Consider the following 25,409-nt stretch of genomic DNA (forward strand, 5'->3'; position numbering starts at 1 on the left):
AGATGACATTCACTCATCTGTGATAGATTAGCTGCCCCAATGCACCTCCAGTCTGGTGGAGGAGATTCTAGACTAGTAAAAGGAGAGACTAGACTAGTAAAAAGCTAGAATCAGACAACCTAATTATTTTCACCCAGACTGAAGATGCTTAAAACCCAAATTTAAATGTTAAACTACAAAATAAAGTAAATCCAAAATGTAAACATGAACTTTAAATTATTCTGCATATTATCCTTTTATCTCTGTCTCTCTATTTTGCGATTATACGTAAATACATACATGCACACACACATAGCTTTGCATAGCTTGAAAAAGTTTTCCATTCTACATGGCATTTTGAATTATCTCTAATTATCTTTAACTGACAAAGTACCAATCACTGAATAATAGAATTATGCATTTTATTAACCAATTAATACTATTAATGTCATTTATTGCTTTATTATAGAGTCAAGAAGGAAGCGATTTTACCTTATGAATAGATTTTAGCATAGCGCTCTCTAATTCAACCAACCACTTTTCCACTTGACCTCTAGCTTTGACTGTTGAAATTGTATCTACAAGTTCCACAACTTCTCCTTCACTACTCTTCATGTGAGTTATGTCTAGATTTTCAGTGAATTGTACCTTGGCAATTCCTTCAAAACATTTTTTCAAGTGAGGTTGTACTCTGTAGGAAAGAAGAAAAGAAAGGGGTCAAATTTGGGAAGGCCTCTAAATATTCACACACAAAACCAAAGTCTTCCATAGAAAAAAATGCGACAAATAAAATGGTGTGAACTTGATCATAAACTACAAATAACTAATGTCCCTCACATTGTAGTATAGCTGAATCAACTATTACTTTGGGAAGATATTACAGTTTACTCGCTGTAATGGAGACATGGCCTAATGTCCGTCACTGATGTACAACTAAGAATTAAGCGAACACATCTTTTAGATCTGTAAATCCTCTTGAGGGACTCAGAGCAAACATAAACAAGAATCCCCTGGGGTTAAGAAAGTATGGGTCAGTTTGAGGTAGAAACCTCTGGAGGGAGCACCAACATTGATGAGATCACAGATTCATCAAAGCATCTTTTAGATGGATGTACAAACATATGAGTCTATAAAACCAGGGCAAACAAAATATAAAATTTATCTGGAAATTTGTTATTTTAATCTTAATTGTCCATATCCTCTCTTCAAAGTTTGAGACACAAGATGCATGATTCATGAATCCATGTGAAAATGTGAAAAATTAGAAATTCCAGAAGTGACATCTTTTTTCTAGCAAGGTTAATGACAATAAAAAAATAATAATAATTCATGTAATTTCCATTAAAATTATTTTTCTAAAATTTAGTGTCATAGTGAATGATAAAAAATAAGAACACTTGTAGTTTGTTGTGTACTTTAAAGCCAAATTATTGTATCACCTAGAATATCAATCGTCATGTGCATTTCGTGAAATCTACTTACCGAGTAGGATCCTTTGTCTCTGACAGAATCTCAAGAAGTTCATCATTGGATAAGAAAAAGAATCTTGGGAAGAACAGACGCTTCTTTTCCAAATATTCATTAAGTCCTTTAAGTATAAGCTCCAAAAAGTCATTGTTTTTTTTCAGCTTTGGTAGCATTTTATCTATGGTCACCACTTTCAGGACTTCCTTATTCTAAATATAAAGTTCAGTCATCAAATGCAAAATAAGAATAATTTCCAACTAGTTTTCCATTTTGTACTATTAACATGGCCAGGCTTTTAGAAGTCAGTTTAGAAAATAATACACAGAAATGACTTTGTTCAATACGGCTTAATTTAAAGGTACATCTCTTTGATTACACCAGGCCAAAGTAATCTTTTTACTTGAACTTCAATCTTGGAGTCTGTTTATTCTTTGTTTTTAAAAAATTAATGAACTTGAAAAAGTAAAAAGAATAAGAAAAAAGGGAATAAGATCCATTCTCTACTATCTCATAAGGAAATTTTAAAAAATAACACAAACGGGGCAGCTAGGTGGCACAGTGAGTAGAGCACCAGCCCTGGAGTCAGAAGGACCTGAGTTCAAATTTGACTTCAGACACTTGTCACATGTGCTAGCTGTGTGACCTCGGGCAAGTCACTTGACCCCAATTGCCCTGCCTCCCCCCAAAATAACACAAATAAAGTATATTTGGAAAATACTGTAACAAAGTTAATCAATAAGCATTTAGGCATAGTGATGAAAAGGAAGATATAATAATGATATTGATGATATATATAACAGAAATTATATTTACTTTAACAATATTAAGACGTCATCACTGAAATTGTTTTATGATCCTTGCAAACTAATATCAAAGAGTACTTAACTTTCATAGTGTCCTTTGAAGAAGCATTTCTGACATATTACAAAATACTCTGAACCTCAATCTATAGCACTCATTACTACTCAGCAGAACTTGGTATAAAATAGTCTCTCTTAGATACTCCTTAATTTAATTTAATTTCATTCTCTTAGTAATAGAATGTGAGCACTTGCTCTCTCACCTATCTATCTATCCATCTATCTATCTATCTATCTCAGAGATGTACTATTTTGTCTTTCTCTTCATATCACCAGTGCCAGTAGAGTTCCTGGAACATTGTAGGTACTTGATATTTGCTTGTTGAATTAAACTGCATTTAATTTAGTTCCTAAAATACTAAAATGACTTTTTCCTCACTTTATACAACAGGGCCCCTTTAAGGTAGCATTAGAGCAAAACTCTGTTGTATGTTGTTTTCTTTCCAGTGATTCAAACTCACTCAAATATGAAAAACTGATTTTTTAATGTGTTGAGATTTGTGCTAAGAATGACAAATTTGTGTATTATGGAATATTCCTATTCCACAAAGTATTATTTCTTTGTCCAAATATAAACAATCTAACAACTGGTCTCATGATAGTTTTTAAACTGCATATTAAAATGTAACATATCCATTCAAGTACAAGTTGTTTTTAGCTTTCTTTCTTAGCATATACTGTGTATCACCAGTAAATGCTCAGAGCCCAACGGACCCTGTGTATCCACTGCTGGCAAAGTGAAGAGACCCCTGTCTAGATGTATTTTGATTCTTTTCACTGGTAAATAAAAGAAATGGCAAAATAGACATAACAAATTTCAATATCAATTCAACTATTAATTGATACATAGGGAGCACATGAGCATATATGATCATCTCAGTATAAATATCAAGATAATTTCCTTGATGGCTTTCAGGGAGATTATACTACAAATCTAAATAAAATAAATATTGTTGTGATTGAGAATGGAACAATAGCCAAGGCCAATATTAAACAACTAATTTGGTATTTAGATTTTTGTGGTGACATATCTAAGAATGATGAGTTGAGTTTTAACTAAATCAAAATAATCACCTATTAACTATTTAGTGCTTATATATGAATTATCTTCTCTGACAAGCTCTTCCCTAATATATGAGTCACTATATGTTATGTGCATGTCCACAAGGAAGCTTACTTTATTATCTAACAGTATAACTTGAGAATTTGGTAATTAAATCAAAGAATAATGTCATTTTCATTAACATATTTCCCAAAGATATTTTCATATAAAATGTATAACATGACTAGCCCTAATTATTTTGGAAGGTAAGCATTTAAAGAAGGTATTTTGTTTATACTTCTTACAGCTTTATGTTAAAAAGGAATATCTAAAAAGAACCTAAGTGAAATGCAATATAAAATCCCCACAAGAGATAGGCCTGAATTAATATTTAAATGCATGCATTCTTTTGGATGGAGTACTCTTTTAATCGCCCATCCAAACACTAGAAAGCTGTACTTAGAGTGCCATCTTCTGGAAAGCCATGTTTTTATTTTTTTAAGTCAACTTTCATAGTTTATAACTAAAAAACGTCTTTAACAAACTTATAACATTTTTTACCTGAGGAAGAAAACAAACTTTGTTTTAAGAATTGTACTTTGTAGCCAATATTTGACACCATAATAAAAAATAATAATAACTTCCATTTACATAGTATTTTAGGATTTGAAAAAGGCTAAGAAAGGACAACTTATTTGCCCAAGGTTACACAGTAAGTAAATGTCTGAGGCAGGAATCAAATTCAGGTTTTTCTAACTCCAATTTCAAAATTCTATCCACTGTGCATTTTAGCTTCCTCCCTAATATGAAATCAATTCTTCAAATTCTTTTCATTAAAAATAACATGATAGAAATAAGCTTAGAATAACTCATTACTAAGATGCCAAGATCCCCCAAACCATTGGATTTCTAAGATCAGTGACATAGACATGCACATGAGAAAAAGGAAGGGCTCATAGGATTCTGTTGAGGGCATGGCAGTCACAAACCTTGTGACAAGTGTACGTAAACATCAAGCAACTTGCAACACAACTTAATAGATAAGGCTCTTCCCAAGGATATAGACAAAACTGGGAGATGGGAGACACAAACACATTTCCATAAGAAAAACTACCCAGGTAACTAGATTCCTAGAGCTGTACTAATCTGCCCTACTGAGATCTCACTAGTATTTCCTGCTCTTTCTCCTTCATTAACAACACACTCAAGTCAACAGTTTTGATGTAACCCAGACTGCTGTATATCACCTGCTTTTATATGCTCCATATAGGCAGCCTTAGCATAGGAAAGACGACAATGCCGTCATCAGGGGTATTGACAGTAGCTGTTTCCTTCAAGCTCTCATAGTTCAAATTCTCTGCCTTCATGACACTGTGAATTTCATTCATTAAATGTGTGTTGCAGACACAAGTAATAAGAGTAGATTAAACCTATTCCCAAGAAGAATTGATTTAGATTGCCTATAACTCAATAACTTTTATCATTGTTATTACATTATATATAAATTATTGCATGCTTATTTTAGATGAAATCTGCTAATAGTCCGTATAAATTTGTCTATGGACATAAGGAGCCACAGGAAAATAACAACGGGAAGCAATGCTCAAAATCTGTCCAATCAGAGAAAGTAAGGACTAAAAACTACATGACCTTTACTGGGATGATTCCTCTTAAAGGAAAATTATATATGTGGACAAAAGAACTAAGAAACTTATATTGTGAATATCATCAGTCTTTTCTTAAGTATCTTATGACGTTCAAACAACAAACATAGGTCCATCCTTCCTGAATGATAAGGGCTATAATAAAGCAAAACTCAATCAAAGTTAACTTCAAATGTTTTGCTTGTATTGCTATGTACATCTGCTTTGGACATAATTGCAGATGCTAGAATATATTCATGCATGTATGGATTACTGTTGCATACTTTCTTTTTTAATCTTAGCTATTCATGTTTATTTGCTTACTTACTAGTATTATACATGGATTATATAGCTCACTTAAATCCAATTCACTCACAAGTCAAGATATCATTCTTGTCAACGAAGGACAAATAAACAACAATAGCTATAGATATTCTTAGCTACACAATTTTTGTTGCTTATGTGTATGTTGCCTATGTTAATGTTAAGACATGCATTTGACATTGGATATTTGTTCCAGACCAGTGATTTCATTAGTGTAGGAAATGCCCTCCCCCAATGGAGAGCAGCACCTGTTCTCTAGCACAGAAACTCAGCTGCACCTCAGAGCACTGGGAGGGTAAGTAACTTGCCCAAGTTTACTTAATCAGTAGGTTAATCTATATTGTGAAGCTAGGTGACCAGGAGAATGTTGGTGCCCTCAACAGTGTAGTAGGGAATCTAGGAAGAAGGGCTTGGGGAGAAAGATAATGAGTTCAGTTTTGTACAAGTTTAAGATATCTACAAGACAATTTATACATAAAGGGTGATAGCATAAGCAAATTAGGAGAGCATGGAATAATTTATTTGTCAGGTTTATGGATAAGAGAAGAATTTAGGACCAAGCAAGATATAGAGAACATTCAAAATGTAAAAATAGATAATTCTAACTATATAAAATTAAAAAGTTTTTGCACAAACAAAACCAATGCAACCAAAATTAAAAGGAAAGCAGAAAACTGGGGTGAAAATTTTGCAACAAGTATCTGTGATAAAGGCTTCATTTCTCAAATACAGAGAACTGAGGCAAATTTATAAGAATACAAGTCATTTACCAATTGATAAATGGTCAAATTATATGAACAGGCAGTTTTCAAAGAAATCAAAACTATAGCCATATGAAGAAATGCTCTAAATCATTATTGATTAGAGAAATGCAAATTAAAACAACTCTGAGGTGACCACCCCACACCTATCAGATTGGCTAATATGACAAAAAAGGAAAATGATAAATGTTGGAGGGGATGTGGGAAAACTGGGACACTAAAGGATTGTTGGTGGAGTTGCAAACTGATTCAACCATTCTGGAGAGTAATTGGAAACTATGCCCAAATAACTATAAAACTGTGCATACCCTTAGATCCAGCAATACCACTGAATGGGGACCCAGCTGGCAAGTTCCACTTAGGCAACTCAATTCATCCTCTCCTGTCCCGTCCTGTCCTCTCCTCTTTCCTCCTCTTACCTGATAGTGTTTTGCCCAAAGGAAGGTAAAGTTTGATGGCCAAAAGCTACCTAGTTAACTTGGGGTTTACTGGCTAGATTTCTTTCTCAAAGACCAAGTTTTAAACCCAATTCACTCTGGAACTCATGGATTGGACAATAGGTCCCTGCCCAAGCACCACTTAATGGTTATTTTTTGCACCCCCCCGCTCCCCAGCTCAGAGTGAATATAAACAGTAACTGTTGCTGTTTTGGTCAGCAACACTGAGGGTCTTCCACCCTCCCATTTTGACATTTTTTTATTAAAGGGTCCATCCTTTGACTCACTTCTTAAAGAGGCCTATTCACTGAATTGCCTCACTCAAAGTGAAAACTTGAAAAGAAGGTCTCCCAATGTATCCTGATCCATTATCTGGTCACTGGACCCAGATAGCTTTGGAGGAGAGAGTGAGGCTGCTGACTTTGCACAGCCTTTCCTCACTCAAATCAAAGTCAGTTACAAGTCATGTCATCATCTCCCTGATGTCATGGTCCTCTTTGAGAATGAAGGACAAACCATAACCTGAAAGTAGTCTGGGTTGCCTGAATAGAGATGCAGCTGGCAAGTTCCAGGTGGGCAACTCAGCTCCTCTCCTCTCCCCTTTCCTTGTATAAAATGACTAATAAGGAAATGTTTTACATGATTGCACGTGTATCACCTATATGAGATTGCTTACTGTGTGTCTCAGGGACAGAGGAGGAAAGGGAAGAATAGAATTTGGAACTCAAAACTTTTTTTAAAAATATTTTTAAATTTTTTTAACATGTAAAATTTTAACATGTAAAAATTATTTTAAAAGTGTCTACAGGACATCCTGTTCTAGATGTCTAAAAGGCATTGGAGATTTAAGATTGGAGGTCAGAAGAGAGGTTAGGGATGGACAAGTAGATCTGAAAGTCAACTGTACAAGAGACGATAATTGAAACCATGGGAGCTGGTCACCAAGTGAAATAAGAGAAGAGGGCCTAGAACAGAGCCTTGGGAGACTCCTACTATTAGCAGACATGATGTGGATAAAGACCCACCAAAAGAGACAGAAGAGGTCAGACACATAGGAAGAGAACCAGGTGAGAACATCATCACAAAAATCTGGAGAGAAGAGTATCAAGGAGAAAAGGGTTATCAACTCAATCAAATGCTTCACAAAGGTCCAGAAAAATGAAGACTGAGAAAAGATCACTCGATTTGCAATTGAAGGATTACAAACTTTGGAGAGAGAAATTTCAGTTGAATGATGGAGTCAGAAATCAGTTTGCGAAGAGTTAAGATGAAAGTGAAAGGAAAGGAAACGAAGGGCCTTGTAGAAAGCCTTTTCAAGGAGTTTAGTGGCAAAAGGGAAGACATGGGGCAGTAGTTATTGGGGACAAATAAATTTAGAAAGGATTTTGAGCATGGGGTAGAAATAGTCATGTTTGTAGGCAAGTAGGGAAGCAGCCTGTAGACAGGGAGAGACTGAAGATAAATGAGAGAGGGAGAATGATAGGGGGTACTTGCTGCATTAATCAGCATGGAATGGGATCACTTGAGAATGTAAAGTTGTTTGCTTTGGCAAGGAGAGCATGAAACTAGAGACTCAGCCCTGAAGTTTGATTCTATCGCCAAGACTACCTACTCAAACCGTAATGGGTATGTATTAATTTGCTGAACTGTGTTTACTCCCTGAGATCTGCAAAAACCTTTTTGCAGTGCTTTAATTCCCTTTCTCTTCCTCTGCTTACAGATGTTTATAGAGATTTACTTCAAGATTTGGGGGTTTCTTTAAGTTGGTCGTAATTCTTGATTTCCATAGGGCTTTAAAAGCTAACTTATCCTTGCTATAAAACTGTGACTGGTCATAGTTTCATTGTGACTCATGTTTGTTTGTAGTGAGCTTTGAATGGCTTTCGGTACACACAAAGAGAGTTTTAAACAAGTCAGAGTTTTAAGACTTCAGTCCAAGATGCTAGAGTGTTTTGTTTTGTTTTCTCTGGCTAGGGGCTGAGCTCACTGGGTAAGAATCTTATAGTTTTGATTTTATTAACAACCGCCAAGGATATCAGTCACATGATTGGGGACCCTTTACCTAAAACTATATAGGAGTCATGAGTAAACAGATTTTGGTGGTCTAAGCAAGGCATTTTTCTCAGAGTCAAGTAGCCATAGGCAGAGTATACTCCCCTCACTGGTATTATTTTGAAGTTAGGTTGTCTCTAGGCTTAGCTAAGGGAGAATCAACAACTATCTGGCTAAGGGAGGAGTTGGGAAAAGGTGACCAAGCAGATATTTCAAGGGTTGTAGCGGTAGAGAGAACCTTGTGAAGAATTAGTTCTTTATTTTACACTTAAACCTGTAAAACCTGACACATGATGCCACCTGCTGGTTTTATATGTTTTTTATTTTAAACATATTTTTATCTTTTAAATACACATTCTATATATATATATATATATATAAATGTGTATAAATATATGCATATACATACACACATATATTATATATGCGCACATCAGACTTAGGAGACTGAGAGATGAGGTGAATTCTACAGAGTATACCTGGAAATCATTCAGAAAGATATTTGACACAGTTACTCATTAGATCCTTTTTCTTATGAACCAAATGGAGAAATGTATACTTTATCTTGGCTTGGATGGAGGCAGAGAGAGCTAGCAAATTTATTAATTATATAATGCTAGGGGGTTAGTATGTTTAGTGATGGGATTGGGATCTATAAAGGTCTGGGAATGAATATATTAAAATGAACCTTAACTGAACCTAGTGAGAAGAGCTAAAGATAGTAAAAAAAGGACTATTGTTTTTAAAGCTATAATTAACAGAAATACATAGCAATATACTTGGGTTAAAAATCAGTTGCATAAATGCAAGATTGAGGGAAAAAAGAGAATGAAAAGAGGTATAGGACCAATGACTGATATGGATGAGAAAATGATTTGGATTGCCTCAAGAGGGAGTGGGTTCATCCTCACTGGAGATCTTCAAGCAAAGATTAAAAGCTTCTCAGATATGTTATAGAGGGAATTCTTGTTCGGGTGTAGGTTGGATTAAATATCTTCTGAAGGCTCTTCCAACTCTGAAATTCTGCGATTCTGTAATAAATTATAACCAAAACCCACCATAAAGTAATAAAACCTGTCCTATCTCATCAATTACCTTCATTCTAAGATTATCTCCTGGCAGCTAGGTGATGCAATGGAAACATTCCTGGGCCTGGAGTCAGAAAGGCCTGAGTTCAAATTCAATCTCAGACACTTACCAGCTGTGTGACCCTGGGCAAGTGACTTATTTCTGTTTGCCTCAGTTTCCTCATCTGTAAAATGAGCTGGAGAAGGAAATGGCGAACCACTCCAGTATCTCTTCCAAGAAAACCCCAAATGAGGTCATGAAGAGCTGGACACAACTGAATGCTTAAATAACAAGATTATTTCCAATTTATCCTGTATATATCTTGATCATATATGTATTTGTTTACATGTTACTTTCCCCATTAGATTGTGAGCTCTTTGAGGGTGGGGGTGGGGGAAATATTTTTGCCTTTCTTGATATCCTTAGTGCTTAGGACAGTGCCCAGCACATAGGATGCACTTAAAAAATGTTTGTTGACTTGACTTGCCCATTTAACACCAATGCTGTGAAACTAACTACTCCCTAAAAAGCTGTTTCACTGAACTTCATATTTTTCAAGAACCAATTCATTATGTTAAGTATCTTATGCCTTTAAAAGTATCTCCTAAGAAACTTGTTATCTGAAAGTACAAACACAGATGAGATAAAGTAGAAAGGGAATATTTCCATTACAAAATGAGATTCTGCAATGTGTCTTTCACAGAGAATTCCTGTAGTGCATTTAAACACTTTAAAGTTATATTTACACATAGCTTTTTCAGAAACACACTTATTACACAAATGAAATATACCTTTTTCTGGATCTATTCCATTGATTATTATCTTTGACATCAACGTAGTCTTATTGAGGTTACAATTTCATTTAAAAAGCTTAAATAATAGAGAAATGGCCAGGACTTCTGGGGTGGGGGGAAAGGCAAGATACTGCTTGTTTCATGGGGACAGAATCTGATTGTTCAAACCTATTTTTTTCAATCATTAAATACTATAACTTGAAAGTCAATGTGGCACAGTGGATAGCTAGCTGGCTTTGGAATCAGGAAGCCCTGGGCTCAAAAACTATCTCTGATACATACTGCTTTGTTTAACCCTGGGCAAATAACTTAAGCTCCCAGTGCCTAAACTAATCCCTGTAGCTGAGTTTCAGAGAAGGGATTGGTAGGGGGAGTTTCCTCATCTTGAGTTTTCCTATGCCAATGAAATCACAGGTCTGGTTTTAAGAACAATGATGACAGCCACTTTATATGTGTATGCTAAACAACAGCTCTGTTATACTCCAGTGTAGAGTACTGTATCTTTCTCAGAGGAAATGACACATCAATTATATTATTATACATAACTGCTCTGTCTTTAGATCAGTCTCTTGCTTAGCCTTAATTGGTCAAGCTCTTTCTCCCTTCTTCCCTACCCCCTCCACATTTCCACAGCAACTTTGAGTGTGTTCATTGTATCTATTTGTTCGTTTTTTCTCTCTAGCCTTCTTTCTCTGTCACAATGTCATTCTCTAAGTCCCAGAGAATTTTAAGTAAGAGACCTGTTAGTGCACAGACATTTCCAAATCAAAGAACCCCAGAGTCCTAATCCTCCACGAGGATGCTTAGAAATGGTTCTCCACTCTGTGTTTGAAGACCATCAGTGAGGCAGCCCCCTCTCCATCCCCAGATAGCCCATTTCACTTTTGCACTGTTAAGAACTATTAGGATGTTTTTCTTTATGCCATCTCTAAGCCTGCCTCCTTGCAGCTCCCATGCATTTCTCCTCCCTCTGGAGCCCAGCAGGACACATTGGGTTCCTCTTCCCCAAGAGAGCCCTGCAGATACTTCAGGATTGCTGTCCTGTCCCTTCTGAGTGTTGTCTTCTGAAGATTTTTCTGGCCTCACATCATCTTGGCTGTCTTCTGGATGCAACACAATTTCTCCAAAATGTGGTGACAAACTAAATACCATCTGATCTGGGACATTCTACTAGAGTAGAATAGAACTATTACTTACCTTGCTGTGGACACAAAGAATGTATCTGAGAGAGCTTAAGCTTCTTTGGCTGCCCCCTCACAACACTGCATCTTAGCACAGAGCACATTACAGCCCTGTAGATTCTGTGAGTGCAAATTTTTGCTTACACATGCTAATGGCAAGGTTTCTGAGAATACTCTGGTTATAATTTTTCCTAGAATGTGTGGCATGAACTGGAGCAGCTAGGTAGCACGGGGGATAGAGCACCGGTCCTGAAGAAAGCAAGACATCTTCCTGAGTTCATATCCAGCTTCAGGCACTTCCTAGCTATGTAACCCTGGGCAAGTCACTTAACCCTGTTTGCCTCAATTTCCTCATCTGTCAAATGAGTTGAAGAAGGAAATGGCAAACCATCCAGTATCTTTGCCAAGAAAACCCCAAATGGGGTCACGAAGAGTCAGACACAACTGAAATGACTGAACAACAAAAATGGCATGAACTGACAAATTAACGATATTTACGAACACCCTTTAAATTTGGGCCTCAACTAAGTAGAAACGGCAGAATATTTGGATTATTTTGTTATTACCAGAAGTTTTTTAAGGTTATTGTTTCTTGCTATTACAGATCCTGAATTTATGGCTAACACAAATGAGAATAAGATTAGTTTCCTGGCTTATATTACAAAACAAAGTTTGCTACTGGAATAGCACAACATATTTGTTATTCGGATAATTTCCTTACTTGGAAGACAGTCTTCATCAGTTCTCTCCATGTTTTGTCCACTGTAGTAAATCTTCTGCCCTCCTCAGGCATTTGAGACATAATATCAGGAGAACTAAAAATTGGCTCCAAATATAACCAAGTTGCCTGGACCTTTAGCCATTCATCCAGAATTTCCTGAAGCAACAATAGTTTACTTTCCCATTCTCTGTGAATCATAAAGTAATAGCTTTTAATAACCTTCTCAAGAAAGAACAAAAATTTTAACATATTCTTTTAAAATGGCAAAATTTCAAAGGGCTGAATTATCATTTCTTTATGTAGTGGTTCCTGATCCCCACTATTGTATATACATTCAAAGACAATTTACTTACCTCGTTCCACAAAACCTTTTAAAAGTCACATGTATGTATGCTTATGTAGATCTGTTACATGTATCTGTAAGAATAACTTCTCAAATTTATATAGTGCTCTATGGTTTTTCTTCCCTCATAATAGCCCTGAGAAATCGAGGGCATTTATTTCCTAATCTTATTTGCCAGTTTAGGTTAAATGATTTGCCTGGGGTCACACAGTAGATAGATGTCTAGACATCACTCATAATATAAGAACTCAAAAGCTTCTCATTTTATAGATAGTAATTATTGATAGAGAAGAACAGACTAATTTTTTTCTGAGAAAATAATATAATTATTGAGGAGAGACAACATATTTGGACTTCATATCCTTTAACATTTATTTTGATGTCAATTATGCTAGAAAAGCTTAAGTTCTAAACTAACAGACCTCAATCCCCAAGAAGAAATTTGTAATTGAAGGAAATTTCACATGATCCTATCTATCCGGGCATAACAGTAATAAGAATAAATGGGCATATTTAAAACACGATAGAATTACTATTACATTTCTCAGTCAGTTTTGAGAAAACAAATCACAAGCCAAAGCAATTTAAGGTTATAATTCATTGAGAAATTTGTGATATCCTAAACTATAAGAAGAAGATCAATCTGTTAATACCAATAGTATTTATAGCTAGAATGATGTTCATATGTGTTTTACAGATACCATGTTATTATACATGAATCATTCCATAATTCACATTCCATATGAACTATGATTTATGTATTTTATAACCTTAAAGCCAACAGAAGAGTTCTAAGACATTGATATATTTGAGTTACCTTAATGAATTTTTTAAAATTCCAAAAATATTTTCCATATTTAACAATGCATTTTAATGATATGCTCATCTTCCTCCCCTCCCTTGCTGTTTTGATAGGAAAATAAGAGTTAGAACAGGAAACAATCATTAGTGATTACCTAATTCAACCTCTGGGCAACTAGGTGGCATAGTGCATAGAACACTAGGCCTGGAGTCAGGACATGTCTTACCACGTTCAAATTTGGCCTCGGACACTTCCCAGCTGTGTGACCCTGGGCAATCATCTAACCCTGTTTGCCTCAGTTTCCTCATCTCTAAAATGAACTGGAGAAGGAAATGGTAAACCACTCCAGTATCTTTGCCAAGAAAAATCCCAAATGGTATCACAAAAAGTCAGAAACAACTGAAACAATTGAACAGCAAAATGGCACGAACATTACATGAATATATATAACAAAATTTACTATGTAATTATACCTACTTCACATTGAGCAATGCAAGTTCCTTCTGGAGCAGAAAAGAACCAGTTGTATAGATGGCAGAATTGCCAAGTATATAACTAAACTGACTGTACTCCTCATTGAGGATGTGCTGTCTGGTATATGGGTTACAAAACAATTCTCTCTCTTTCTGTAAATACACACAGGAATGATAATAGAGCTCTAACAGTCCTGGGAAAATCACACTGAGTGAGTTTTTTATCAACTCTTTTGTTTCAGAATTATTAGTCATTCAATTCACAATATAAAGACATTAAAATAATATAAACATATTTGAAGCACTAAAGCTGTGAAGGCTGCATGAAGATATAACCACATACCAATTTACCTCATTTCTTTTTCATAAGGCTTAATGAATGGAGACCCTCGCATAGTCTGTGTTTTAACGATGTGGTCATCTAATAACATCTGAATGTCATCCACTGCTGACAAAATATATGTTCCACTTTCTCTGTAAGGCAGAATGACAAATTCCATTGTATCCCATTCACCAATCATCTTCTCCATAGCCTTTTCAAGTGAATATTCTTTGCTAGCTGCTTCACTAATATTTTCAAATTTGTCCAAGTATGGTTCAAGATCCATTTCTAGAAATGAAGTGACGGTTGAATCTTCTGATGGCTTTAGAATATAACCAACAATATCGGACATGGCTTCCCAATGTCGGTTCCGCAAACCAGGATTGCAAATCACCTGAATAAGGGGAATGTGCTCCTTGAATTCTTCAACTTTTGCTTTTACCTTTTTGGTTATTGATAATGCATTTGGAGAATCATGGAAGCCTTTTTCTAATTTATATAGTGCTCTCCAGTAGTTCCCTACATCTCCTTCTACTTGGTCAGGATTCACCTTCGTATATGGTCCTTCTGTCCAATTTCTAAATTTGTTGCTAAATTCTACAGCCATCTCATAAAGACGAAGATAAGGATTCAAAGTATCTTGGATTTTTTTACGCTGTGGATATATAGATGGTGGCCAACCGAATGCCTCTTCTTCTGCATTGAACTGCTCAATCTGAAAAGACAAACATGAAATATTTTCTAAAAATTAAATTCCACATGTACTAGTTCTTCTAACAGATAATATTTTCAAGATCTGCCTTAAAAACATACAATCTGAGCTCTTTTCTAAGAATGTTAATACAAAAAATTTTTACTATGGGCTTTAAAATAAATTAAGCTAATTTTTTTTTTTAAAAATAGCAACTCTGCAGACTAGAAATAGTAATAATAACAGGTGGGATCTAATTAATATGATGAAATTTAAGAAAGATAAATACAAAGTCTTACACCCAAATTTTAAAAATTAACAAGTAAAAGATGAGATAGGGGATCTACACAGCAGTTCATGTTAAAAAACATCTGGGGGTTTAGTGGACTACAAACTCAATGCAACTCAAAAACATATCATGATGTGGTACCCAGGAAATCTAATAAAATCTCATGTTACATTGAAAAGCATAATTTCTAAGAATAAGAAAGAAGGTAATAGTCCTGTACTTTGCCCTAATTGGGCCATATCTGTTCACATATTGTTAATTCTATTTTAGGAAAAACTAGGGCATTTCTAGTGGAGAATAACCAGGATTGAGAAAGGCTGCTAGGTTCGTGTCATGAGGACCAAATGAGTGAAATGAGTTTGATTAGCCTTTAGAAGAAAAGACTAAGTGAAGAGGAACATGATGGAAGTCTTCAGGTATTTGAAAGAGTGCCAAAGGGGAAAGATTAGACTTGCTCTACTGAGCCCCAGAGAGTAGAGCAAAGAGCAAAGGGTTATGTATTATAAAGAAAAACTTAACATTAATTCTGAATATAGTAGAACTTCATAACAGTTGAGCTATTCCAAAGTGAATGGGCTACTGCAGAAGGTAAGGCATTCCTCCCTTGATGGAAGTTTACATACAAAGGCTAGATGACCACTTTTCTTTTTCTTTTTTTTGTTTCTTTTTTTTTTTGGAGGGGGTAAGGCAGGGCCATTGGGGTTAAGTGACTTGCCCAAGGTCACACAGGTAGTAAGTATGTCAAGTGTCTGAGGCCAGATTTGAACTCAAGTCCTCCTGACTCCAGGGCTGGTGCTCTACTCACTGTGCCACCTAGCTGCCCCAGTGACCACTTCTCTGATGTGTAGTAGGTGGCATTTCTGTTCAGGTGTAGGTTGGTCATTTTCCTGACATAAAAACATTCATAGCATAAAGTTGCTTTTCTTATGCCAATTCCATCTCTTAACAATTTACAAATTGTACCTTTTCTGCTGCTAAATCCAGCTTTGCATTTAGTGCTTGAGCTTTTTTGAGATATCGATTAATATCTTGAATATCTCCAAATGTGTAAAATTCTTCTACTTGCTTGGCGTAACTCTCGAGTTCCTCAACAAATCGCTCACATCGTAACTAGTTAAAGAAAAGGTTCTTTACTGTTTGAATGAACTAGAAACCTATGTATCTATGAAAACTAATATCTTTGTAAGTATCACCAAACTCTTTCCTTTCAAAAACCCTGGCAAAATCTTAAGAAAGATCAAATGGAAGGCAATTAGATCCTAAAACAAACCTTTAGAAGCCAGGGTCAAAAATCAGTCCAGTGAAAAAGCAATTAAGTATCTTCAGAATGTATTACTCTATAGAGGGCTGGATTAAGGTTTATATACATATTAACTGTATAAAAAAGAGCTATTAAGAAAAATTAACATGAAACCATAGAAATGTTTAGCCTCCTGAAGGCAAGCCATCTTTTCAGGATATTGTAAAACCACGTTGTGTTTATATTGACTAAATAATAAAAACGTTTTTAATCCATTTGCTAAAGTTCTTCAAGATTCCCTTCTACGTTGTCCCTCTAGTCTACTAAACCAATTTGAGTTTATAAAACTGAATTCATTTATACGTGTATATTCTGTGATTCATACTTCTCACTGTCATAATATATGTCCTTCAGTTAGGAAAAAATGACAAGATTTTAGTGTTATATCTTTAACAAAGAAATCTATTTTTGTTATGATTCTTCCCTTTCTTAAACTTATTTACTGAGGAAATGCAACAGGTGAAGACAATGTCAATATTGTGGCTTCATATGCTGCTTTGAAAATTTAAGTATCAACATTAAAGAAAAATTGAAAGAAAAAATGAGATAAGCTTGCAAGTATTCATTGGAAGGGTACTCTGAATTAAAAGTCAGGAAAAATTAGGTTTAAATAAAATATTTTATAATTAAATCTCATGATTAAGGGAGGAATTTCTATTTTCTTAGATTCTGGTAAATAATCTTTTCGTTATTCTCATCTTTTCATTTTTTTAAATAACTTTGTATGCTTTTCTGCTTAGTAGCATTAACACATAAGTAGAAAAGAGAAAAAAACCCTAAAATTCCTTAATTTCAAAGTTGATTTTGGAATATCACATATAACATCATGTAGATCTTTCTATACTGGTTAATAATTACAGCTCTACAAGTCTATGATTCAAAGAAACCTTATACGAGCAATATATAATTTATTCTTATGCTGTTCACTAATTAGGGGCAATGCAATTTTAAGTGACAAACAAGAATGATTTGGACCACCCCTCAATCCCTCCCACAATCTTTCTGTATATAAGTCTCATCTTGCCTCCATGAAGGCACTCAGATTCAACCTACCTCAGATTGAATCTGGCCCGCTTGTGAAAACAAGCATCACAAAAGGTGAGATTTCTTAAGACAACCCATTATGGTGACTTCTTAATAAACTTTGTCTTTTTCCTTGGCAAAAAAAAAATGATTTGGGCATTGTGAAATGTTGAATAAATAATAGCTGAAAATGGAAATGTTAATCCATATTATGAATTGCTATCTTACTAATATGTAAAATTACAATGTTTTGAGGGATAATCTCTTCTAAGGTTTTCTCCCAAATGAAGTGAAGAATCAATAGTTAACTTTTCTATTCATTCATTAAATCAAATATTCCATCTATGATGAATACTATACTTTACTAGATTGTACTCTATGTAGAATGGAAGCTTGATATCAAAGGAGCAAAAACATGGTACTTGCTCTTTAAGAGCTTATAGTTTATGTTGAAGTTTACATTATAAACATTTCTCTTAATAATAAAATATTTTTGTTAATTCGCAAAGCAAACCTTAAGTCCATCTTGGTATTGTTCTGTTTTCTCTTTAATTATTTTTCTGTGCTCTTCAAAAATCTCTCCCATTCTTCCATACCATTGAAAAACATTATTATTTAGTCGAATATCAGCTGGAGAGAAGTTGGCACACTCTATCAGAAAACCAAGGCAATTTTTGGCATCTACCAATTTTTGTCCCAATTCAATCATGTCTGTTGTCTCCACTTTCTGTATGTAAGCCTTAAGAGGAAAAGGTACAAGTTGTATTTTAATGGACAACTATTATCATTGCATAATGAAAAACTGCTTACAAAGGTCGTCTCTTGAAACAAAAAATAAAAAGGAGGAAAAAAGGAGTTCTGCAAAACTAAGCAATATATCAACAGACAATGTGATGTTCCACACCTTGAGTGCTCACTCTGCAAACAACACAGAGTTCCATTTTTTTAACTTGTGCTCTGGGGCCAAATTTGGTCATTATAATTACACAGCAGATATTACATTTTTTTAAAAAAAATCTCTTATTTAAGCATTTATTAACCACTTAGTTACTGAACTAGATGCTAGGGATACAAAGGCACAAATTAAAGATTTGCTGCCCTTAGGGATTTTACATTTTTTTCCAGATAAATTCCCTCCCTTAAACAGCAAGCCATGCTTCGTAACAATGATTTAAAAAGAAGCATTTTAGCAAAACCAACACACTGACCATTGCCTGATAGTATATGTAATATTCCATATCCACAATCCCCTACTTCTATAAATAAAAGGAGGGAGGTAGCAAAGATAGCTAGCATTTATGCAGTGCTTTAAAGTTTCACAGTGCTGTACATATGTAATATCATCTGATCATCAAAATAACCCCAGTGAGGTAGGTGCTATTATTATCCCCATTTTACAGAAAAGGAAACTTAGACTGAAAGAAGTCCAGTCACTTGCCTGTGGTCACACAGCTATTAAGTGTCTGAGGCAGGATTTGAATCCAAGCTATTCGGACTCCAAGTCCAGTGCCTATGCACTGTACCACCTAGCTATCTGACAATTGAAAAGCTATCTTTCTAGAAGTATTGTGTTGATGTATTAATTCTCATTCCATGTAGTAAGTCTAAGAAGTGCATATATAAAAATCTAAGTAAGTGGATAAAGTAGAGACCCTCAATAGATTTACAGAAAAAAAACTCCCTTCACATCAGGACCTAACTTTCTCTTAACACTACGACCTACTGAAAATGAAAAAAAAATCAGCTAAATAACCAGTAGAGTCAGCAAGTTTGTTAATAATTTCTCTTCCATTAAAGTAAATGTTTTTCATCAAATTAAAAAAAATTGATGAGTTGTTTTGGGAATATACAAACATTATGTATTAGACCTAGAAAAAAATTTCAAAAACTCTGCATGTGATATGTTTCCCAGTTCTTACAAAGGTTGCTACATCCAAAAAAATCCCATGTAAAAGAACTAAACGCTACTAACTCAGCCATTATTTTGGGGGGTTAGGTGACTTACGTGGCAACCTTCTAGTCTATATTATCCATTTTCCCAAAGGAAGATAAATCCAAAGTTGTGGTTTTAAATTACCTCACTATGGAGCTACATATGTAAGTCACTATTAATTCCCAAAGCCACAAGATGATGGAGTATAAGGAAATGGCACAACCAAGCTCTCTCAAAAAATTATTCTTCTAGAAAATGTAACAGATTGAGTGCTACTCAGGAATTCCAAGAAAACGACTGAGTCATTTTTCTGACCCTGGTGAGTATAGAGAAACTTTCAGTAGGGGACAAAGCTTTTCAGTAGGGTACAGAATGAGGGCCCAAACTCACAAAGAGGGGCCAGACACTACTCAGAGGGCAGGAAGAGTACCCACTAGCAGCTCTGTCACTCATTATGTAGTGCTGGGTCACAGATCAAGGGCAGACTGAGGAGGGGAACCTGAATCTAGAGGTGTCAGTCCATTGTGGTCCCAGCCCACAGATGTATCCTGATCAAGGAACAGATATACAAGTAGTAGCTCCACTCCTAGGAGCAGAGTGGTGTCTCAGATCCACTCAGATCCACAGCACAGTCTGAAGCCCAAAGAAGAAGAATTAGGCAAAAGGCTCAAATAAATAGTTTCATCATTCTGAATCTGCAGAATTTTCCAGCTTGCTGATGGTAGATAAGTCCAGCAGCAGTCTGTTAGATATCCTACCACAGTAAAGTCCACAGTCATGTTGCTCAACACGATTCAAACAGAGCTCAGACCAGGGAAGGCAGTGCTTATGTTCCACCCTAGATTACAGCACTATGGATGCTCTGAAAGCTTGCAGATCACCAGCTTGAGCTGTCCTTGAGATCCTAGAATAACACAATACTAAATTCATGGAAAAAATTGCTGCAGGAACCAAGGGGACAGAAAATAAGACTAAGCACAGACAAGCTATTCTCTTCAGAAGTGCAGACAGCCTGGCCTTAATATACAATCAGAAGTCAAGAAGTAAGTGTGGAAGAATGAGCAAACAAAAAAAAAAGATGTTCAAGAAATAAACCCAGAAGAAGGTAATGACTATAAAGTATTACAAGCAAAGCCTCAAAGAAAAACAGAGCAAAAACAGAGCTTTTTGTGGTGGCAAAGAATTGGAAATCAAGGGGATGCCCATCAATTGGGGAATGGCTGAACAAGTTGTGGTATATGAATGTAATGGAATACTATTTTGTTATAAGAAATGGGGAAGATACGGACTTCATAATAACCTGGAAAGACTTACATGATATAATGCTGAGTGAGAGGAGCAGAACCAGGAGAACACTGTACACAACCACAGACATATTGATTCTGTGATGGCTAACTTTGATAGACTTTGCTCTCCTCAGCAATACAAGGCTCAAAGACAGCTCCAAAGGACTCATGATGGAAAAATTTATTTATATCCAGAGAAAGAATTGTGGAGTCTGAATGCAGGTTGTTTTTTTTCTCTTCTTTTTTGGTTTTGTTTCTTCTCTCTCATGATTCATTCTACTGGTCATAATTCTTCTTTGCAACTTGACTATTGTAAAAATAAGTTTAATGTGAAGTTGGACTGCATGCCATCTTGGGGGGGAGGGGGGAGGGGAAGAAAGGGAAGAAAATTTGAAATTCAAGAACATGTACAACTACGTGTTGTAAACTAAAAACAAAAAACCTAATTAAAAAAGAATAACAATGAATGTATGTGTGTGTGTGTGTGTATGTATGTATGTATGTATAATAAAATAAAAAAAAAAGAAAAACAGAGCTCAGGAACAAGTTCACCTAGAAATCCAGGAAAGGATGAAGCAAGAATTTTCTTTAAAAAGAGCTAAAATTATTCTATAATTGAAATGAGAGTTCTAGAAGATGACAAAAAACTGAAATATATTTGAGAGCCCTAGGGAAAAATCTAGGAAGGAAATGAGAATTATGGAAACAAAATTGGAAACAGAATAAGCAGTTTGACACAAGAGTAATTCTGACCTGGGTAAAAGATTCCCCCTCATCTTATAATACAGCAAATAAAAGTTAATGACTCCATGAACCCATGAAAATATTAAAATACTCAAAGGATTGAAAAAATAAAAGAATCAAAAGACTGAATAGAAAAAGGTAAGGTATCTCATATGAAAACTGATGTGGAAAACAATAGAAAGAAATAATTTAAAAATCATTGTGAAATCAAAGTGAAATTAGAATCCAGCTCACCTCCTGAAACCCCAAAATGAAAATTCCCAGAAACATTATAGTCAAAGTCCAGAGCTTCCATACCAGAGAAAAATACACAAGCAGTCAGAAATAAAGAATGAAGCACTAAAAAGTCACAGGATCACACAAGATTTAACAGCCACTGCTAAAAAGAATAGGAAAACTTGGAATATGACATTCCAGAAGGCAAAGGATATGGACATCCACTGGGTGTAATCCTATACAGGAAAAAATAGATATTTAATGAATTAGAGAACTTCCAAATATTCTTGATAAAAGACTGGAGATATATACAAACACTGAAATATAAACATAGCAGTGAAAGAAACACAAAATGTTAGATATAAGCAAGCAATCATAAGAAACTAAACAAAGATGAGCTTTTTTCATTCTACTGTGAGGAAATAATCCCAAGTACCTTATTATCATCAGGTGTCACAGAAGTAACCTCATAAGACAGAGAGACTGGCAGGTTTTTGTGGGTTTTTTAATGTTTTGATTATATTAAAGGAAGAAAGGAAAGGGAAGAAGATAGGAATATAATAGGGAGAAAAAAGTAGAGAAAGGATGGGGGAAATTTTCTCACATAATTTGGTTGCACAAGTAGGAGAGTATGCAATTGAGGAAATGGTAGGGGGAGCAGACGTCACTTTAACCTCACTTCCATTAGGGTTCATCAAAGAAAGGGAAGAATACATGGACGCAGCTGGGTTCAGAAATACATTTCATTCAATGAAGAAATGAAGGAAAAAGTAGTAGGGAAAGAAGGAAATAAGAGGGAGAGCAAGTTAAGGGGGAGAATTAATCCTAAATAAAATAAATTCTAACCACAGAGAACAGGTCATGAAAAGATAAATCTAAAAAGAAATATGGAAATGATAAAAACCTGTAGGTGATCTCTAGGCAAGGGGAAAAGAACAGGCACAGGAGAGCAGGAATGTGCTCCATCAAACCTAGAATACTGAAACTGAACACACTGCTTCTTTCTCACTACTCTCTTCTTTGTACAGGGGGTAGGAAACTAGGATAAGCTCAACAACCAATCATGACTCTAAAAGACTCATGAAAAAACATGCTACCCATTTCCTAACAGAGAAAGGATGGACTCAGGGTAAATACATTTTTTTTCTGGATACAGCCAGTACAATTATTTGTGTTGCTCAACCACGCATATTAGTTACATGGGTTATGTTTTCCTTTCTTTTTCAATGGGAAGGAGAAAGAAATGGAACAAAAGGGTGGATTTTCATCAATTAAAAAAATAAGTTTAAAAAAGGAGCATGGACTGAGTGCAGCTAAGACTAGAAGGGAAACAGTTACATAGGAAAAACCTTGACAGCAAGCTTCTCTGACTAAAGGTATCATTTTCAAGATATATAAGGAATTTATTCAAAGTTATAGGAATAAGAGCCGTTCCCCAATACGTAAATGGTCAAAGGACATAAACAAATAGTTTACGAATGTAGAAATCCAAGCTATCATTAACCATTTGAAAACTGCTTCAAATAAGTCACCTACTAACACAATGTGACAATCCTTGTTGCTGTTACTATTAATCATTTTTCAATTATGTTTGACTCTTCATGACTCCATTTATGGTTTTCTTGGCAAAGATACTAAAGTGGTTTGCCATTTTCTTCTCCAGCTCATTTTACAGATGAGGAAACTGAGGCAAACAGGATTAAGTGACTTGCCCAGGGTCACATAGCTAGTAAGTGTCTGAGGCCAGATTTGAACTCAGGTACTCCTAACTCCAGGGCCAACATTCTATCCACTGTGCCACCTAGAGGCCCATGACAACCTTTAATGTTCTGTATTGACTAAATCACTAAGTATTTCAGAAACACATTTCATAGAACTAGAAGAGAAGATAAAAGTGTGTTGGGGGGACAGATCAAGAAGAATAAGAGGGAAGGGAGTGAGGCAATCCCCAAAGCAAAGCTCCTGCTATTGATAAAGGGAAAATCCAAATTAAAGAAAAATAGTTACAGACATATATTTGGTTTAGGATAGTTTTGAGAAGTTTGAACTAATAATATAAATAATAAAAATTGTTAAAAGTATATTTCTTTCCAACAGAAAGATTAATATAACAACTGAAATACTAATATTAACATGCTAAACCAGAATGGATTAAGAAAACAAACTCCAATAATATCCTGTTTACCTGAAAGATAATTTAGAAAATCTAAAATCTATAAGGAACCAAGGCATATCTTATATGTATTATACATATACCCCAACAGAACAATGATGAGGGGTATGAATCTATAGTTTTTGAAGGAGGAAATACAGCCCATTAATAACCACCTGAAAAGATGCACAGATGTTCTGGTAAATGAGAGCTATGTACTGAAATGACATAGGACTCACAAGAATAGTAAAAATGCTAAAAAAAATTAGACATTTTGGCAGTGCTGTGGGAATATAGGTACTCAGATATGTTCTTGGCAAGAGTAAAGAAAAGACATTTTTGGAGAGCAGTGAAGTAATGGAGCAATACACAATAAGGATCAACGAGTTGATCATGCCTTTTGACTTACCAATCCCATTGGTAGGAGTTGTACTTAAAAACTGTCATAAAAGGGATAATCACACAAGAGTATTCTAACTAATTGTCTTATAGTTGCAAAAAATTGGGAATGACTTGTACATATTTTGATTGAAGAATGGCTCACAAAAAGAACAGCTCAATAAATTGTGGCATTGTAATGTGGGATTTTAAGAATATAGATTCAAGCAACTGTGGAACTGTAACATTAATACAGTGGAATATTATAGTGCTATAAAGAATAAATATGAAACAGAGAAGAAAGTATGTGGTATCAGGAACGTTTGGGTTAAAAATTCTCACTTAGATACTTATTAGCAATATGACCTTAGGTAAGTCACTTAAACTGTATGTGCCTTAGTTTCCTCAATTGCAGAATGATGCAGCAGAATCCCATGCCCTCTATGGTCTATTTCAGCTTCAGATATATAAACCTATGATCCTGTGACATATACGTGTAAAGCAAGATGAACAGAACCAGAACTACACCCATAAAAAAAGAAAGAAAAACACCAAGTCAAAAGTAGTGGAACTTCAGGTTCTTGAAAATGGACGCCAAGCAAATATATTTTTTATTAGATAGTTCATTTGTTTCTACTTTGTTAAATTCTTAGTTATTACATAAGAGAAATCTACGTGCCCAAAACTGAATTCATTATCTTTCCCTCCAAGCTCTCCTACTTCCTAACTTCTCTATTAATGTCTTGGGCAATGCCATCTTCCCAGTACTCCAAGCTTATAATCTAGGTGTCTTCCTAAACTCGTCACTCTCTCATCCCCCACATCCAACCAGTTTCCAAGTCCTGTTGTTTCTACCTTCTCAACATCTCTCATACACACCCCCTTCTCTGACACTGCAGTCACTCTGGTGCAGGCCCTCATCACCTCATACATTCTGGTTGGTCTCCCTGCCTCAAGATTCTCCCTACTCTATTCCATGCGCCATCACAAATTGATCTCTCTAAAGCACAGGTCTGACCATATTGCCCCTAACCCCACACCTATTCAATAAACTCCAGTGGCTCCCTACTACTTCCAGGATAAAGTATTAAATTCTCTATTTGGCTTTATAAGCCCTTCACAAGCTGG

General features: G+C 35.3%; 1 protein-coding gene across 1 annotated transcript in view; it reads right to left on the reverse strand.

Annotated features, from left to right (window-relative positions):
* DNAH7 (dynein axonemal heavy chain 7) overlaps positions 1–25,409 on the reverse strand; it is a 312,783-nt gene that overhangs the window by 211,576 nt on the left and 75,798 nt on the right. The window contains exons 15-20 of the mRNA XM_036744029.1: positions 18,087–18,311; positions 16,213–16,359; positions 14,299–14,984; positions 12,330–12,516; positions 1,462–1,655; positions 472–670 (exon numbers count right to left, since the gene is read on the reverse strand). Coding sequence (XP_036599924.1) covers positions 472–670; positions 1,462–1,655; positions 12,330–12,516; positions 14,299–14,984; positions 16,213–16,359; positions 18,087–18,311 — 1,638 coding nt within the window. The remainder of the gene's footprint in view (positions 1–471; positions 671–1,461; positions 1,656–12,329; positions 12,517–14,298; positions 14,985–16,212; positions 16,360–18,086; positions 18,312–25,409) is intronic.

This window comes from Trichosurus vulpecula, chromosome 2, assembly GCF_011100635.1.
Source record: "Trichosurus vulpecula isolate mTriVul1 chromosome 2, mTriVul1.pri, whole genome shotgun sequence".
Lineage (NCBI taxonomy): Eukaryota > Metazoa > Chordata > Mammalia > Diprotodontia > Phalangeridae > Trichosurus > Trichosurus vulpecula.